General features: G+C 33.0%; 5 protein-coding genes across 15 annotated transcripts; 3 read left to right on the forward strand and 2 right to left on the reverse strand.

The window, feature by feature from the left end:
• The first annotated feature begins 81 nt into the window (after window positions 1-81).
• On the forward strand, window positions 82-2,592 carry LOC126867819 (protein-L-isoaspartate(D-aspartate) O-methyltransferase-like). Its single transcript, XM_050622790.1, has 6 exons — window positions 82-225; window positions 813-918; window positions 1,015-1,154; window positions 1,348-1,573; window positions 1,893-1,978; window positions 2,073-2,592. Exons 2-6 carry the CDS (start codon window positions 864-866, stop codon window positions 2,259-2,261), a joined length of 696 nt encoding a protein of 231 aa, XP_050478747.1. The 5' UTR covers window positions 82-225; window positions 813-863; the 3' UTR covers window positions 2,262-2,592.
• Window positions 2,593-2,743: 151 nt separating this feature from the next.
• On the forward strand, window positions 2,744-11,140 carry LOC126867796 (oxidative stress-induced growth inhibitor 1-like). Of its 7 annotated transcripts, none has more exons than XM_050622747.1 (7): window positions 2,744-3,222; window positions 6,690-6,804; window positions 7,276-7,763; window positions 8,109-8,371; window positions 8,463-8,752; window positions 8,856-9,281; window positions 10,064-11,140. In XM_050622747.1, exons 2-7 carry the CDS (start codon window positions 6,744-6,746, stop codon window positions 10,096-10,098), a joined length of 1,563 nt encoding a protein of 520 aa, XP_050478704.1. In that variant the 5' UTR covers window positions 2,744-3,222; window positions 6,690-6,743; the 3' UTR covers window positions 10,099-11,140. The 7 variants fall into 7 exon arrangements, with proteins under 7 accessions (XP_050478704.1, XP_050478703.1, XP_050478702.1 ...); XM_050622746.1 differs by lacking the exon at window positions 10,064-11,140 and adding an exon at window positions 9,379-10,014 and having other exon boundaries at window positions 2,744-4,860; window positions 7,105-7,763; XM_050622745.1 differs by lacking the exon at window positions 10,064-11,140 and adding an exon at window positions 9,379-10,014 and having other exon boundaries at window positions 2,744-4,860; window positions 7,122-7,763.
• Window positions 10,704-12,922, reverse strand: LOC126867811 (syntaxin-16). Its single transcript, XM_050622777.1, has 5 exons — window positions 12,701-12,922; window positions 12,387-12,605; window positions 12,043-12,250; window positions 11,698-11,960; window positions 10,704-11,603 (listed from the first exon to the last, which is right to left on the reverse strand). Exons 1-5 carry the CDS (start codon window positions 12,779-12,781, stop codon window positions 11,394-11,396), a joined length of 981 nt encoding a protein of 326 aa, XP_050478734.1. The 5' UTR covers window positions 12,782-12,922; the 3' UTR covers window positions 10,704-11,393.
• Window positions 12,389-16,331, forward strand: LOC126867805 (probable phenylalanine--tRNA ligase, mitochondrial). Of its 5 annotated transcripts, none has more exons than XM_050622770.1 (4): window positions 12,389-12,514; window positions 14,842-15,557; window positions 15,630-15,922; window positions 15,993-16,331. In XM_050622770.1, the coding sequence occupies exons 2-4, from the start codon at window positions 14,846-14,848 to the stop codon at window positions 16,281-16,283; spliced, it is 1,296 nt and encodes a 431-aa protein (XP_050478727.1). In that variant the 5' UTR covers window positions 12,389-12,514; window positions 14,842-14,845; the 3' UTR covers window positions 16,284-16,331. The 5 variants fall into 5 exon arrangements, with proteins under 5 accessions (XP_050478727.1, XP_050478726.1, XP_050478725.1 ...); XM_050622769.1 differs by lacking the exon at window positions 12,389-12,514 and adding an exon at window positions 12,536-12,684; XM_050622768.1 differs by lacking the exon at window positions 12,389-12,514 and adding an exon at window positions 13,073-13,171.
• Window positions 13,599-14,376, reverse strand: LOC126867827 (LYR motif-containing protein 4). The gene is made up of 2 exons (XM_050622802.1): window positions 14,231-14,376; window positions 13,599-14,031 (listed from the first exon to the last, which is right to left on the reverse strand). The coding sequence occupies exons 1-2, from the start codon at window positions 14,314-14,316 to the stop codon at window positions 13,836-13,838; spliced, it is 282 nt and encodes a 93-aa protein (XP_050478759.1). The 5' UTR covers window positions 14,317-14,376; the 3' UTR covers window positions 13,599-13,835.
• Window positions 16,332-16,480: the final 149 nt, after the last annotated feature.

The raw sequence follows: 16,480 nt of genomic DNA on the forward strand, positions 1-16,480 counted from the left end.
ATAAAAGTATTATATAGTTAGTTAAATATATACAACACATATTTAACATCAGCGATGACTGATAACTATCGTGTGATATTCGATTCGTGCAGGAATGAGTACTTGTGCGAAGAGACGCGACGTACGAAAGTGTTACATTAAATATGTATGTATAGATGTATTTGCAACTATGCTCACACTGATGCAGTACGTCAGAACGTATCTGGCTAGATAACAGCGAAGCAGGTATTTAACCTAACAAAACTTTCCTTTGTGTTCTATATCTGCAAAATCGTCAGAATACCAAAAAATACAAACGGAAATTCACATCATTTCTAAATAAATATTGTTAAATTATAAGAACGAATTTGCATTAAAAATAATAATTTTGTTTTTTCAAAAATCTAAAAGGCAATATTGGACTGACAAATACTGGCAATGTTAATTTTAATTAGTAAAGGAGATATTTTTTTAATAACATAATATATTCTTTTATCTCGTCTTTTACTTTACTATACTCTTTCTTCGTTCTTAATCTTAAGCTCTAAACTCCTTAACTTGTTCAACCTGTATTATAAAGATGTCTTCTTAGCAACTGAAAGAAATATTGCAGACACTTTCCATTTGCGTAACACTTCAATTTCGAAAGAAACTTGGAAAAGTTTTATGAATATATATAAATTAAATATGACATTCATGATATGTTTTTATTTGCTATGTCACCTCACCTATGATATTATTACATAGATCGCAGTATTTCATGAAACTTCTCTTGAATTGATTGTTACATATTACTTTTCTTTTACAACATTTCTTTTTGTTCTTCCTGAAAGATGCGCTACGTCTTTCTGTATTCAACGTTGTATTTATACATATCCTGAATCATGGCATGGCACTGCAGTGGAGCTACAAACCAAGAAATGGTAACTAAATTAAAAGGTAAAGTCTCTTTGTAATAACTTTGATAAATTGACACTGAGTACCGATATGGCAATATGGTAATATACAGTACTTAATTATGAAATTGTATTTTAGAAGCAGGTATTTTAACAACGGACAGAGCAGAAGCAGCAATGCTTGCTGTAGATAGAGCACGCTATTATCATGAATCAAATCCATATCTTGATCAACCAAGAAAAATTGGTTACAATGTTACAATTAGTGCTCCCCACATGGTTAGTAAACTACTTTATATATACTTATTATTTAGGTTATACACATATTATATAATAAACTATTGTTACACAAATGATTAAAAAATATGTAATAACAAATTTGGATATAATAACTAGCAAAATTATAGAAATTTATCTACTTTAAATTTAGAACTATACCTACTTCTAGAGTAAAACAAACATTGTTTTTCAGCATGCATATGCCTTGTCCATTCTCTCTGACCAATTATTTGACGGAGCAAAAGCACTGGATGTTGGTTCAGGATCTGGTTATTTGTCAGCATGTATGGCATTTATGGTGGGTCCACGTGGTCATGTGGTTGGGATCGATCATATTCCAGAGCTAATAGAAATCTCTACGAAAAACGTAAGCGAAGACTGTCCTCATTTCATCAAGGAAGAACGCATTAAATTTGTAGGTAAGAAAATGCCAAGCTGTAAACACGTTGTTGCAATTTCTATTCACGAATAGTTGGTGTCGGGAAAAAGGAAAAAGGAATTCCTTGCCAGTATCTGGTCTTTTTCCTACGACCTTTGAAAACTTCACATATTCAAGAATTTGAAAATAACGTAGATATGTTGAAGTAAAAAATAATCGTAATCCACCAACGTGGATTAGGTATGTACCTTGCCACGAAGAATCAAACAGGACTGTGTCCACCAACTGCGTGACTTTGTCTGTGCATTATATAAAACATAGACCAAAGACTAACAACAGGTCATTGTAAATGCGCCTAGTGGGAGACGGCCGATTGGGATATGCTGCTGAAGCCCCTTACAACGCGATTCATGTTGGAGCGGCGGCGGAAACTTTACCACAACAGGTACCGCAATATGCCTAAAGATATAAACATATGTATATACCATTACATATTCTTGTAACAAATTATTAAGATTGAAGATTGTCCTGCGTTTCAGTTGATAGATCAACTAACTCCTGGTGGACGGCTGGTTTGTCCGGTCGTTGCCATAGAAGGTCTTCAGAGGTTTCAAGATCTGGTACAAGTAGATAAGAACATTGATGGTACGATCTCAAAAAAAAAGCTAATGCAAGTCTCCTATATTCCTCTTACCGATCCTGCTACTCAATTATCAAATGATTATTAATACAATATATTCAAACACTTAGAAATTATATAAGCAACTTTCAGTGTCGAAACGCAAGATTATCATTGACTGATTATGTCGCGATAACAATGATTAATTTTTGAAAGAATGTTAACTCGAACGAATATATTTCTTTTTTTTCTCTCGCGTTACTTAATATTCTTGAGATAATGGTTTTTTTTACTGACACGTGCAATGATAAAATATATTTTCCATGTATGAACTAGCTCAACGGAGTGTTCGCTTAATAATGTACCACTGGTATTGTTATAATAACTAAGCACATGATTAATGATATACATCTAAGTAAAGTTGATGAAATTCGTTTGAATATTCTGAATTATTTTTCATTGTTCACATATTTAAAAAAAATAACAAATGTATGTATTTAATGGATTATTTATAGATATAAGTTTTTAGTCTTTAGATTAGCTTAGTTTAGTTACATAAATCGAGTAATAGAAAGACAGACTGCTTGAAATTTGGTTTTGAAATTGCCGCCATAGTAGCATAGTGATATTTGTCGGTCCTGTGTATAAAAGCTAACCTAAAAAAAGGAAATCAATGCAACGATGAGGTGTGTCCGCAACGCAAATAGATTAGTTTTTAGCAAAAACTGAAATTATTGGAAGTTATTGGTGGTTTTACGTTGGAAAGATTATCGAATCTATAAAGGATTTCGTGATTCAACAAAGAATACTTGTTAAATTATGAAGTAACAGAGAACATTAAATGAAAAAATAGGAAACAACTTCGAACATTAATTTTCACGTCAACCAAACGAAAACAGTTTGAATATGGTACTTGAGACGGTTAGGATTTGCAATAAGGAGCAGAAAGTAATCGTTGGTCGTGGATGTGTTCAAAACGTCGATCAACAAAATTTCTACGCGATGTGTCGGACTAAAATTTGCAATCCAGATTAAATAGAATGCTGCAATTACACATAGAGCGGAAACAGGTAATTAAAGCTGTAATTTACTTTTTTATAGCTGTTTTACCGTTGACATTGATAATCTAATAGCTATTATAGTTAAAAGAAACAAATTATTATAAACCAATCATAAATTTTTATTTCGTGTATTTTATCTTGTTTATTTCTAATCAATAGTTGTAAGTTTTTTTTAGATATGAATATCTAAATATGGAACGCGATATAAATTAATACAAATATTAATTTAATATTAAATAGATATCTCTATTCTATTTATCGTGATTTCAAGTTAATATTTGATCCGAATCACTAGTAATTCCAGTCGAAGCTGTAAATTTTTTTATAATCACAATAATTGAATAAAAGATCCTTATTATGACTTAGAATATAATTTAGCATTTAAATCTAAAGTTATCAATCAAAGTTGATGAAACGTAGTTTAACTATGCGTCTAGTTTCTCGTTCATTGTCAATGTCATTTTTCGTTGAATAAATACATATGTATGCATATAAATACATATATGCAGGTTAATTATGTAAGAACATATAGATCTATCTAATATAAAATATTTATATTGATATCATTGTATTTTTATTTATCATTATCTATTATTATCATCCAAGGTTCTTTATTAGAACGAACACAGTAACGTAATTGTGATGGTGAATGAAAATATATACATATACAATTTAATATTTGCTAAAGTAGTGAAAGGATTGACCGGTTTAAGTGGATAGCGAGCAGCAGATTACACAAAAAAGATAAAAAAAGTAAAATGATTTGTCATGCAACCTTCAACCGGTTTTGCTTCGATTGCCAACTGTAAAAAGTGTATTCGTTAATTTTGCACGTCCAGCTTGGAATGATCATAAATACTAATATTTCAGAATAAGCGAAACGGTATTTTAAATTATATATATATATACACGTTCGTACATATAAATGAATATTGATGTAAAGTTGGTATGCATCAAACGCACATTTTTAAAACATTCAGGAACGTTTAACAATACTTGTGAGAAAGAAGGTATTCACGAGTATTTATCGCCAACCCGCAGTCTGTCTTCAAATCGATATCGACCGCTGACTGACAGCGAATTTTCTTTTTATGTATGTACATATGTACACACATTATGTTAGCAAATGTTAGCGAATACCCATAAATACGTTATGTAGGTACGCGGCCGACGGATGCCCGACTTCACAAGCATCTATGCGTACATACATCATATATCGAAAATCGATTCTGCCAAGGCAAAGAAATGTGTAATACAATTTAATAGATCAAAGGTGTAACATGATTTGAATAAATTAAAAAAATGCGTCAAAACAAGAACGCTTGTCATCTGATAAGATGTAAAGTAACGATAAAAATACAGAAATATATTTTGTTTTCCTAGAAATATTATGATAGGAACCATTCGATAGCAATAATTAATGACAGTGATTAAATTAAGAATTAACGATTAAAGATAGAAAAGAATGACAAAATGTAGAAGCTATGTACATAAAAATATGACACGATGTGTCGCAACCTTTTAGCAGATATTCGTTCGATATGAAAAGAAACGCGCGTCTGATTCACGGTTCAGTATAACGTCGGCCGTTTCCTTGATAGGAGTTGATTATAATACGATTTCGTGTGTGAGCCACGCCGAAATTTGGTTTGTTTTACACTATCACTTACTACGTATACAATTATATATTTATATTAATTTTTGTCTCCCCTTTTCTCTTAGTCTTTCTTTTTTTTTTCCATCTTTCTCCTCGCCCCCTCTGATCCCTCTATCGTAGCTCTTGCCTCTGTCCAAGTTATTACGATTTTTGAGTCAGCAATACAATAGGAGAGTGTCCCAATATCAGAACTATAGTGACAAGTAGTGGTAATGATTATGTTTTAGCATGTAACGAACCGCGAGGTAATCTAATTATAATGATATTACGTTATAGTTTTAATGGCGCGTCGTGTTCAACGATAAATTTATTGGAACCAGTGCCCATGGCTTTTTACAGGGATTTATTGTCGGTTGAAAGAACACTATATCAAAGCGAAAACAAATTCTTGGAATAGCGAGAGCAAGTTTTTTTTAGTTGATTACTGAATGAACAGGAGACTGGTTCTATACGATGATTCATCAGTTTCCATAGGACTGCGAAGAATCGAGCCGCTTAATAAAACAGTTATATCTTTCAATGACTATGTCGAATCGTAAAACACATTAACTTGAAACGAGGTTATCCGAACTTAACTTAAACTGACTGAACATAGTATAAGCATTCCTATCTGAGTATTTCTATTTCAATATCGATCGTGACCCTGTACACTCTTCTTGATATCGACCTTCTTAGAATGCCCGATGTATTCCGATCCGGTTGCTTAGAAGAAAGCGGATAAGTTCGTTCAGCATATTGTACTTTTTAACGTAAATTTATCGATACGGATATTTAACCGCATGATCGAAACAGATTGCTTCAATATCATTATGAAAGAATTAGATCGATCGCGTTTGAAATTTTCCGCGCAATTTTTGCCGCCATGTGATTACATAAACGCGAGACAATTTTAACATTTGAAGGAAGAGAATATCTATTAGAAAAAGTATGTAAGAAATAATCGTAAACAAAGCGAGAAAGTAAAATTTCTTTCTAAAGTTTCGGGAAATTGATTCATATACCGATCGAAATATACAGGGTGGTCCGGTACGCGTGCACTTTATCGCGTCTCGTTATAACGGATCTCACTGTAGATTTTTAAAAAAATTAAAAAAAAAATTTTTATTCTATATTTTCGACTTCTTTTCTCACGTAGAATCACTCCCTTTCCGCTTATACCGACAGTTACCAATCACCCTGTATACACGTACTTATATAGAGATGCGAGTATAGCAAGATCATCGATAATAGCTTACTGTAACGAAGCGTAATAGTAAACAGTTCGATAAATCTTTAAGTTTACATTTATTCTTACATGGAAAGTTTTATAATTGTTGAAGATAACGTGTTACGTAAGTACGTACTATTTATCCAAATGATGTCAAACAGAAAAATAAAGTAATTTCTTTTGATCGATATAAATTTCTAAATGAACGACCGTTTGATTTTAAATTGTATAGCTGTCCGGATGGTCGTAATCGAACGATGAGTTGCGCGATTCCTGCAAAGTATACAGGTTTCCGCGTTTTGCATCATAGATATGAAATTGTACCGGTTTGCGTCTTATCATATACCGTGACAGTCGCGATTATGTATGCACATGATATACGTATCATTGCACAGTTGTATATCGTTTTCTTGAAATGTCTCTACTTCCTACGATATTTATACTTATTTTCTCCTCTTTATTCTACTCTTCATTCCCTTTATTTTCTTTTTTCTCTTTTTATCGTTTACACGCATTTCATTTCATTTACAAACATCGAGCGATTTGCTCCTTCGTTTTTTCCACGACTACACAGGATATTTACAGAACATTGTCGGTATTTGTTTGTTACAGCTGTTGAATTGGAACGATTGACCGAATAAACGAGAACAACAAATCGGTACAACGATGCAAAATTGTTGTGACGATGGCGATAACGACGTCGTCTATAAGGATGTGGTCATTATAGGTACGATTCGCTCGCCAATACGAAATTTGTATCCACTAGGTAACACATATACCTGTACTAGAATCCAAAAGATTCGTAAATTTGCCTGGTGTCGTTTAAAGGAGATACGTTTCCTTTTAAACGCTTCCTTTTACTTACAAGATTATCCTTAAAATTCTAAAAGATAGAAGAGTCTCTGTAAGCCATACCGATCGATCGAATCTTTTGGCCTCTAGTGTAATTAAGTTAGATACGATGGTATTCTCGTTGATCGATTTCGTGATCAGGTAATTCCGTATATGGTCAATATATTAGGTGAAGTGCTACGATCTGTACAGATCGTAGCACACGATTTCAGGTGGAAACACACGGTAACGGCCGTTTTTCCCGTGATAATACGCGCCGAAGTATCGCGAAAAAGCAGTGCGAAAGGATAAAAGAATCGGTATTGTCTGTATTCTATACACAGGGTGGTGTGTATGTTTTGTTCAGGAAACGGACCTAGTGGAATATGCCTTTCTTTCATGCTTGCTGGAAATTGGCCTTATTATACCGGTGAACCACATCCCGCCGATGAAATGCTCACAGCCAGATTACACTCGAGCACGAGATCCGGAAATGATGACGAGGAATGTTGCGATAGGACGAGTCAAGAACAACAACAATTAGGGAATGAATCGAGATGCCATCGATGGCACGAGAGTGAGAATACCAAGTTGAGAAAATGTCAGGGGAACGGCGGTGGAAGGGGCTTGGCGAGCAGTACGCGTTGCAAATTGGAATGCCTTTCTTCCGGACTGGAAGGTAGAGCCGGTGGTCGGCCTTTGGCTCTTCTTATGGACCAACTTCAACATCCTTGTGTCGATGCTGGCCTTGATGTGCCGTCTCTGCTTACCTGGAAATCGGTCGAGCAACATCCTGAGCATAAAGTGATCGATCACATTGTGCTCGGTAAAGGTCAACCTGGTGGTTCATGGCAGGTAACGAACGTGGGACATGTTTTATCGGGTAACGGGCTTGCGGTTAGTTGAACCGCGTACCGCGGTGATGACAAAGAAATCTGACAATACACCCCGATGTTGGCGATACCGCCGGTAAAGAAACGATCAACGATGTTGTTGATCTGTTCTCGGTTTCTTTGTTCCCTTGCTACGTATTTCCTTCGGTTCGGCAGTCGCAAATCTTCCACCTAACCAATTTATTCGAATCGATAGAGTTTACGAATACGTCACGAATATCGTTCGACAGGCGAGAACGTTTATCATTACACAAGTTAAACGTGTTTCAAGGTTCAATTTAGAATTGATGAATTAATTGTGTGTTAGTCGATGGATCCAAACGTGTTGACCATCAGCTTGAACCGATGGATGTCGTTGCCCGATTTAGACATAAGACAATGGGAGATGTTGGTCGAATCCGAAGAACTTCAAAAAGCAAATTCGACAGAGGGTAAACCGTCGTGCATGTACTATGCCTTTCAAGAGAAACCGAGTGCATGTAAAACGGCTAGCAGAATTTCTGTCGGTACAGTAGCTGCCTATTACAAAGATTACGTACGGAGAAAAAAGTTGGAGCAATACTTTCGATGGTTGGTTCGCACAGTAATTTATCGTAGTTGCAATGCTCGCGAGTTGTGTCGCATCTTGTAACCGCTAATCACATGGACGTTTACTTTTTAGCGAGACTGTAGTTACTTCAGTGAGACTGTGCTGCGATTCTCGTCATCATCATCATCCACAACAACAACAACAACAACAAGATCGTTACGGATGGATAGTCGATGGCTTCGATAAACAAACAGGGAAACCGTTTCGCTATCGCTGCAAAAGAGTCGTTCTTGCCACAGGCACGACCGATTTATCAAATCAATTGGGTATAGCCGGTGAAGATTCTCAACTTGATTGGGTAACGCACGATCTAAACAAGCTGGAATCAAGATTGGATCATTTGATTAGTCATCAGCAACATGGTACGCGAAATGCTTCTTTCCTTTTCTCTCGAAGCAGTTTAAGCTTTGCTAAAATTACTTGGAATTAGATTATGGAAAAACTCGATGGTCGATTCAATTTTAGCAAACGAAGTAGAGGAACGACGGCAACCAATTGATCCGGTATTAGTGATCGGTTCCGGACTAAGTGCTGCCGATGCAATCATGGCCGTTCGTTTTCATGGCATTCCCGTCTTGCACGCATTTCGTGACTCGTCCAACGAATGGAATAAATCAAACGACGAGAAAATACGCACTATCTATGATAGATTGCAAGGTCTACCCAGCTCGATGTATCCCGAATATCACAAGGTATACGAGATGATGGCTGATGGTGGTACTAATTATCCTCTATACAAAGCATTACCGGGGTACACGTTGCTCGGACTTACTGCAAATGATACTGATTTCATCGATGGTGCCGGATTCGAAAAACATCCGATGGTTACGCTTGTCGACCCAGACGGATGCGCACACGCTTTTCGTGTCTCTGCCGTAGCCATCCTTATCGGTATGTATCAAATCCGTACAAAGCAAAACCAAATCATACTTTCGTTTCGCTTTCGCTTGTTAAAGATTTTCAGCTAAGAAAATTCGTTCGTTCACAGGTTACAAGCCTGATTTGTCCTATCTCAAAGCTGACGGTATCGGGCTTGGTAAATATTTCGAGAAACCCATAGATGGCAAATCGAATCCTATCGAGGTTGACGATTTTACTTATGAAGTAACCAAAGCCCCGAGATCTGGACTTTACGCTTTAGGTCCTTTAGTCGGTGATAATTTCGTACGTTACATACTCGGTGGAGCGTTTGCAATTTTAGTTCACATTCTAAATACCTCGTCTCCGTCTTTCACTTGAGTAATGTGTAGTCGCACAAGCCTCTTAACTCATGTTCGATCGATTCTGAGTCTCCGCAGAATCATACACAAACCGCACGCGTTTTTTATTCGTACATTCTGTATTATACTTATCCAGGAACGTTTTTCTCTATTCAGCTGATTTACCTTTCTACCACCGTGTATAAAAACAAAGTAAACGTAAACTCTTTTACGCGTAAATGATATCCAAATTGTTTATCGCACGATGCAAATTTGTCCCTTAGTTTTTCAAAATGCGTGCGTACTTTTAACAAAATCTACACGAAACTGCTTATACAAGTATATTAAGGTTTTTATCATGAATCTTGACCAAGGAAAACAAATCCGATCATACAGATGATACAATAAAATTCATACGACTTTAACATCAGCATTTAGTGCATTCCATTTATTAGAATAAACTTTTTATTACAGAATTGCAGTATTGCGAATCACATATTGAACGTTAAACTACTTCTTCATAGGTAGGTACTATTCCATAGGTTAAATTTTCTTCAACATAATAAATCTCAGAAGAAAGCGTATTTTACGAATTTCTATTGTTCCTTGGTTAACGAATCGTTTCTAATTTGTATAACGTAAGATTTTTATAAAACTGAATAAATAATTATACCACACTCGGAGTTTATGTAACACATGTTTGCATACATTCACGAGTACGCACATACCGTGTGAAACAAACGAAGAATATGCAGATACTATAATTTATATGTATAATTATCTTTATAAGTATACAAGTACGTGCAAGCAAGAAAATCGTTCAAACTCTCGTAACAGTAATATTTTTTTAAAAATTCAGTCTATATATATGTATATACATAGATAAATAGACATAGATATATAAACGATATAGATATAAAATATATGTACCGCTCAGTCTGTGATAAAAAAAAGTGCAATATTCGAGGAAAATTTATTTAGTGTTCATAAGAATGAAAATTCAATATTGTTAACTAATGTTATTATTTATCTTAATGTCTATTAAACTATATCAAAAAATATTTATTTATGATATTTAAGTCAATGTTAAATAATATAATAATCATAGCATACGTTCGATAAAATATTCATTTATTTTAAAACAGGAAAGGAAACAACTGCAATACACTACACACACAAGAGTAAGTTCACCTTTCATATTTCTTTTTCTCTTGTATACTATACTACATCAGGCCAGACTAGACTACTAAAATTGTCAATCAGCTAAAAGGCGACAATCTGCCGATCGACATTTATCATGCCTTTTTACGGTTCATTTTATTTGTGAACACATTTGATTTCCGTTTGTTTCAGCTACTCTTTGTTTTATTAAAAATTTACAGCTGTAATCTCAACGTAAATATATGTTACAGTTAATTTAAATTCAAAATATAATTAAAAATTATGATTATTAATATTTACATTTATATTATATATAAGTCTTAAGACCCCCATCACATGTAATGATGTATACAATAAACAATACGGAATAAATATCCGGAAATAAGTCAACACTATGGAATGATTTCGAGCATGAAATGAAAAGAATAATTGATACGGTCACAAAAATAAAATATGTATCTGCTTAATTATATTCCACGTTACTTTCCTGTTTACGTTGTATCAGAAATTTCCCAAAGTATTTTATCGAAAAATATTTTTTGCCCAAATTATACATTATGTAAGCATGTTTTTCATTTTTTACAAAAATAATTAATAACAAATTATATACTAAAATGCAATCGTGCAAATTGAAATAGAAATTTCATGTTTTAAATACAACAAAAAGAAAACTGACTAGAATAATGGCGCCTGCAAGCACGACTATACAATACAATTTTTTATTGGCTCTTTGATAAGAGTCTGCCTTTCTCAGTTGTTTGTAACCCTCCTGTACTTGTACCTGTGTCTGTTCAATATTATAATCGATCCTATCCAAAATGGTACCTTGATCCTGCACCATACTTGCTAAATCCTATTCAAGAACAATTTTTCATTTATTATTTTATACAGTAACTTTAATATTGTTCATAAACTCATCCAATATGTCAATCTTCAGAACCACTTACTTTGAATATATGCCTGAGATCTGCTATACTTTGAACTATGTTGCCAATCTGTTCTTCTCTTTCTGCGGCTAATTTCATTCTATCTTCAGGATCCTCCAATTGTAAAAGTACAGAATCTTGTTGTTGTTGTTCTCTATTATCCCAAGAATCTGAATTTGTTTCGTTTGACTCCATTAACCATGTGTCTGCTGCAGCATTATTTAAAAATATTGACTGATCTTCTGTAAAAAATTGGTTACTCCTCTCTTCTCTTGACTTTACCTCTAAAATAATTAAGCAAAGTCAAACATTTTTTTCTTCGTGTAACCAGCCTACAGGAAAATCAGACATGTCTATAAATCATACGTGTTAAATAGTGATTCTGAGCTGATCTGTATCGTAGACCCAGCTCTTGTAAAGCTGTTGAAAGTGCCATTACCGCGCTTATGGCTAATTGACGTTCCACAGATCCAGTAGCATGCCTTGCTGCAGTTTTTATTGTTTGTACTTGATGATAACCGCTAGAAAATGCACGTCCTATTTCTCGTGTCAGTTGTTCCATTTGTCTCTCTTCCTGTAGACATGTTTTTAACGATTTGCTCTCTAATAATTAAGTAATCAAAATAAATCAGAAGGATTGTTTAATCTTCTGGCGAAAGTATATGAATACTTTAGTTTTAGCATAACGATCATTGTGGTTAATGACAAACCTGTGATGTATCGTCTAATGTTGGCCTAGTTAATTGTTTAGCATGTAACTCTACTAAGCTGTCTATTTTGACACGCAATCTACTTAAAATATATTGGGTCTCCTCCAAGGCATCTGTCCATACAGGTGGTGCGTTACTTTCCAAATTAACATTTTTTAATTCGACGTTGTCCGAGGTACCAGAATCCGAAGCCACTAGTGCCATTCGGTCAGACAAATTCTAAAATGTTGTATCCCATTATTTAACCTCTAAATTTCCCATGAAAAGATTAATGTCGCCGATTTTTCGTAAATTATAGGTTATGTATATCATACTTGTTCGGCATATATGTGCTTGCTTTGTAAAGCATTATTTCGCATTAAAATGAATGGTTCTGTTAAATTTCGCATAGCCATTTTGATCAAATTCTTTATTAATTCGCTAAATGATTTATAACAGTTCGCTACTTGTCACACTCCTTTTTACGTAGAGCAACTCTACCTTCTCAATATGCTCCATCTGTCATCGCGAAACAATTGAAATAGTTTATCAATTAAAATTATTAAACAAGTCTTCAGTATATATTTTGCTAAAACCTTTATTTCAGCCCTCATAAGTTAAAAAATACTGCTTAGCTGCCGAAAAATTTGCATTTTTTAATTTTGCCACCTGTCGATTTGATATAATTAAATATGTAATACATATATATACGTATTATATACTTCAAACGTAAATATCTTAAGATTAAATGTTGGGAATGGTATAATTATAAAGATCGTCGAATTTGTTTTTCACTTTCTACAAAGGTATCAGATAATAAATATAGAGCCCTATTTAAAAAAATACTGATGGTCTCAAAATCCCGTAAAAAAGATAATCATGAGCAAAAGCTGATACATGTAGCCCTTCAAATAACGTAACCTTGTCCTAAGAAATATTTTCGTGCAACATACAACAATAAATAAGATATTTATGTATATAACACCTTGTATATAACATATACATATATCACATATTTGCTCGAAAATTCGAATAATAAAAAGATTCGTGCAAATTATCCGGTATACTATACGCGTGCCTATTCTGTTATAAAATATCGATCTATTCACGCAATATTCCTCTAAACTAACTTACGTTAAATTTGAAAATTTAGCATGGTTCTGTGTATGTTTTCGTTATGAGTAATTACTTGCAATTATTTATCATTGATTACATAAAAAACATTTTGTGATATCAATAATACATATTTTTTTATTAAATTATCTTAGTAGAATGTTTTGGACAGACTGTCCATTACATACAGGTCAATACACTTGTAACATTGATACATAAATCTTAAATGTATGTAACTAACTGTAATTACATTAATTTAATTTTTAATCATTCAAGTTTTAAAACTTTGTCGCTCCCCCTATTTACTAGGAATATACTTACATACACTATCTTAATATAAATTTTATATTTTTCTTGTTAATTCAAATTAGCTTTATTTTCAATAGCTTCAATAATTAATGGCCTAGTACTGTAAAGATTTCCAATTGTTACTTGTCTCTTAATAATTTGAAGACTTTCCAATCCTCTATTATAACATTCATTGATCTTCTCTTTATCCTGTATAGTCTTGTTCTGTTGAAACTCATGTCGAATTTTACGTAAAGCATACATCCTATAATAAGTATAAGATTAGATTCTTACAAAACAAATAAGGATATAATTTATAACTTAAACGTTAATAACATTTGTGAAAATAATATCTTTTATTCTGTCGTTAACAATTTTTTAAAATAATTAGAGTTTGATTAATTTTAGTATGTCCAATTGCAAAATTATAATCAATAATAATTAACTTAATAATTTTTACTTGCCGATAATTGTATGAATTCCATTTTTTGCTTTCTCGAATTAGATTTCGATAGAGACTCAAAATAACCTTCCGACTACTAGCCATCATTTACGATACATCATAGATCAAATACATCATAGATAGATATCTCACGTGTATAGTGGTATATATATGTACTCTAATCCTGAATATCTCAAATTAAAATGCATTGTATTTTACGCATTGATTCCTCATTTTACTTTAAATTTGTTTTTTGCTACTTACTCATTATTACATTTCTGAGTAATACATTTTTATAATCAATAATGGCATAAAAAAGAAGGTTTTATGCTTCAGTGAGTTAGTTTAATGCTTTCCTTTGGAAAATACAAAACTCATGCTTCAATAAATATTAATATTGTAAATTGTCCTTAAATTTTTGAAAGCAGAATAGTTTTCGTTATAAATTAGTGTACGTATCAATTTCTATTAATTATATTGAAAAATAATACAATTCCGCCAATCTAAAATATTTAGAGTTTAATATCATGTCATAATGATTCTGCAACGGTTAGGTTATTTATTACAAATGTATTATATTGCTTTAACTATTTAAATACTTTTATAAATAATGATTAAGATATATTTTTACAGGTGCATGATGAAATACTTTGGGCGTTATAGTAAAAAAATATTATTTGGTAGAACCTTTTGTACAACAAGTCAAGCTGTAAAAAACAATGTAATAATATTATTAGGTGACATTTTTCCAAAAGATAACTGGACAAATATCGGTGAAAACATTTTTTCCAAATTGGGAAGAAATTTACACATTACTCCATATCATCCTTTATCTCATGTTCGTCAACGTATTGTTAACTATTTTCATACGCAATTTTATAACCGTATCGGAAATCCTATATTTAGTGTATATGATAATCTCTCTCCTATAGTTACAGTAACTCAAAATTTTGATTCCCTTCTTATACCAAAGGGTCATCCGTCTAGAAACCAAAGTGATTGTTATTATGTCAATCAAAATATTGTGCTCAGATCTCATACAACAGCTCATCAGTCAGAGTTGATTTCAATGGGTTTGAACAATTTCATTGTAGTTGGAGATGTTTATCGTAGAGATGAAATAGATTCTACGCATTATCCTGTTTTCCATCAAGTAGATGTTGTCAGATTACGTACAACAGAGGAAGTATTTCAAAATGTGAATGATTCTGATGGGTTAAGGGTATTTGAACATAGAGGTATAGAAACTGATGAAAAACAAGCGTGTCATACCTTGGAATCTGTAAAACTAATGGAACATGAATTAAAAAATACTTTAATGGGTTTAGCACAAGTGCTCTTTGGATCAGGTAATTTTAAGAAGAAGAAGAATCTCTGATGTTAATTGGTATGAGATGTAAAATATGAACTTGTAATTGTAGAAATTCAATGCAAATGGGTTCAACAATATTTTCCTTTCACTCATCCTTCGTGGGAACTAGAAGTCTCCTATAAAGATCAGTGGATTGAAGTATTGGGATGTGGTATTATGCGTCAGGAGATTTTACAAAATTCGGGTGCAGGAGAACACATTGGATGGGCATTTGGATTGGGATTGGAAAGACTAGCTATGTGTTTATATGATATCCCCAATATTAGATTGTTTTGGAGTAAAGACACTGGTTTCTTAAATCAATTCAAATTTGAAGATCATAATACAGCAATAAAATATAAGGTACAGAAATTAATAAACTAATAAATATTGCATTAAAAGAAAAATTTTTAATTAAATTTCTGTATTACAGGCAATTAGCATTTATCCCCAGTGTAAAAATGATATAAGTTTTTGGTTGCCTGAAGATAAAAGTTACTCGTCGAACGATTTTTACGATATAGTAAGAGATGTTGGTGGTGATAGAGTAGAACAAGTTATATTAAAAGATGAATTCACTCACCCCACGACCAAGAAATTGTCACACTGCTACACTATAATATACAGACATATGGAACGTACATTATCAAAACGAGAAGTACACAATATTCACGATCAAATAGCAAAACTTGCAGCTGAGAAATTGCATGTTACAGTTAGATAAATAAAAAAATTAATTCATTAAAGAAATAAAGTATTTGTGTATTATTTACTATGTCTTTTTCATAACTAGATCCATTTTTTTATGGGCAAACGAAAAAAATGGAATCTCAGTATTATGTTAGTTACATTTATTGTATTAACACTATTAGAATATAATTATTATTAAACTATTATGAATAAACTGATAAACATCCTTAA

Source organism: Bombus huntii, chromosome 7 (assembly GCF_024542735.1).
Source record: "Bombus huntii isolate Logan2020A chromosome 7, iyBomHunt1.1, whole genome shotgun sequence".
NCBI classification, from domain to species: Eukaryota; Metazoa; Arthropoda; class Insecta; order Hymenoptera; family Apidae; genus Bombus; species Bombus huntii.

Excerpts from the sequence above, each read along its gene's own strand:
- LOC126867819 (XM_050622790.1), top strand. The coding sequence starts at position 864 with ATGGCATGGCACTGCAGTGGAGCTACAAACCAAGAAATGGTAACTAAA. Across the intron at positions 1,155-1,347 it reads CAATTAGTGCTCCCCACATG|CATGCATATGCCTTGTCCAT; the intron begins GTTAGTAAACTA and ends ATTGTTTTTCAG. Across the intron at positions 1,979-2,072 it reads CGGAAACTTTACCACAACAG|TTGATAGATCAACTAACTCC; the intron begins GTACCGCAATAT and ends CCTGCGTTTCAG.
- LOC126867796 (XM_050622742.1), top strand. The coding sequence starts at position 6,744 with ATGCAAAATTGTTGTGACGATGGCGATAACGACGTCGTCTATAAGGAT. Across the intron at positions 7,764-8,108 it reads AACCTGGTGGTTCATGGCAG|TCGATGGATCCAAACGTGTT; the intron begins GTAACGAACGTG and ends ATTGTGTGTTAG. Across the intron at positions 9,282-9,378 it reads TGCCGTAGCCATCCTTATCG|GTTACAAGCCTGATTTGTCC; the intron begins GTATGTATCAAA and ends GTTCGTTCACAG.
- LOC126867811 (XM_050622777.1), bottom strand. The coding sequence starts at position 12,781 with ATGGCTATGCGAAATTTAACAGAACCATTCATTTTAATGCGAAATAAT. Across the intron at positions 12,606-12,700 it reads AGCACATATATGCCGAACAA|AATTTGTCTGACCGAATGGC; the intron begins GTATGATATACA and ends ACAACATTTTAG. Across the intron at positions 11,604-11,697 it reads ATCTCAGGCATATATTCAAA|GATTTAGCAAGTATGGTGCA; the intron begins GTAAGTGGTTCT and ends GTTCTTGAATAG.
- LOC126867827 (XM_050622802.1), bottom strand. The coding sequence starts at position 14,316 with ATGATGGCTAGTAGTCGGAAGGTTATTTTGAGTCTCTATCGAAATCTA. Across the intron at positions 14,032-14,230 it reads TGGAATTCATACAATTATCG|GATGTATGCTTTACGTAAAA; the intron begins GCAAGTAAAAAT and ends TACTTATTATAG.
- LOC126867805 (XM_050622766.1), top strand. Across the intron at positions 15,558-15,629 it reads ACAAGTGCTCTTTGGATCAG|AAATTCAATGCAAATGGGTT; the intron begins GTAATTTTAAGA and ends TTGTAATTGTAG. Across the intron at positions 15,923-15,992 it reads ATACAGCAATAAAATATAAG|GCAATTAGCATTTATCCCCA; the intron begins GTACAGAAATTA and ends TCTGTATTACAG.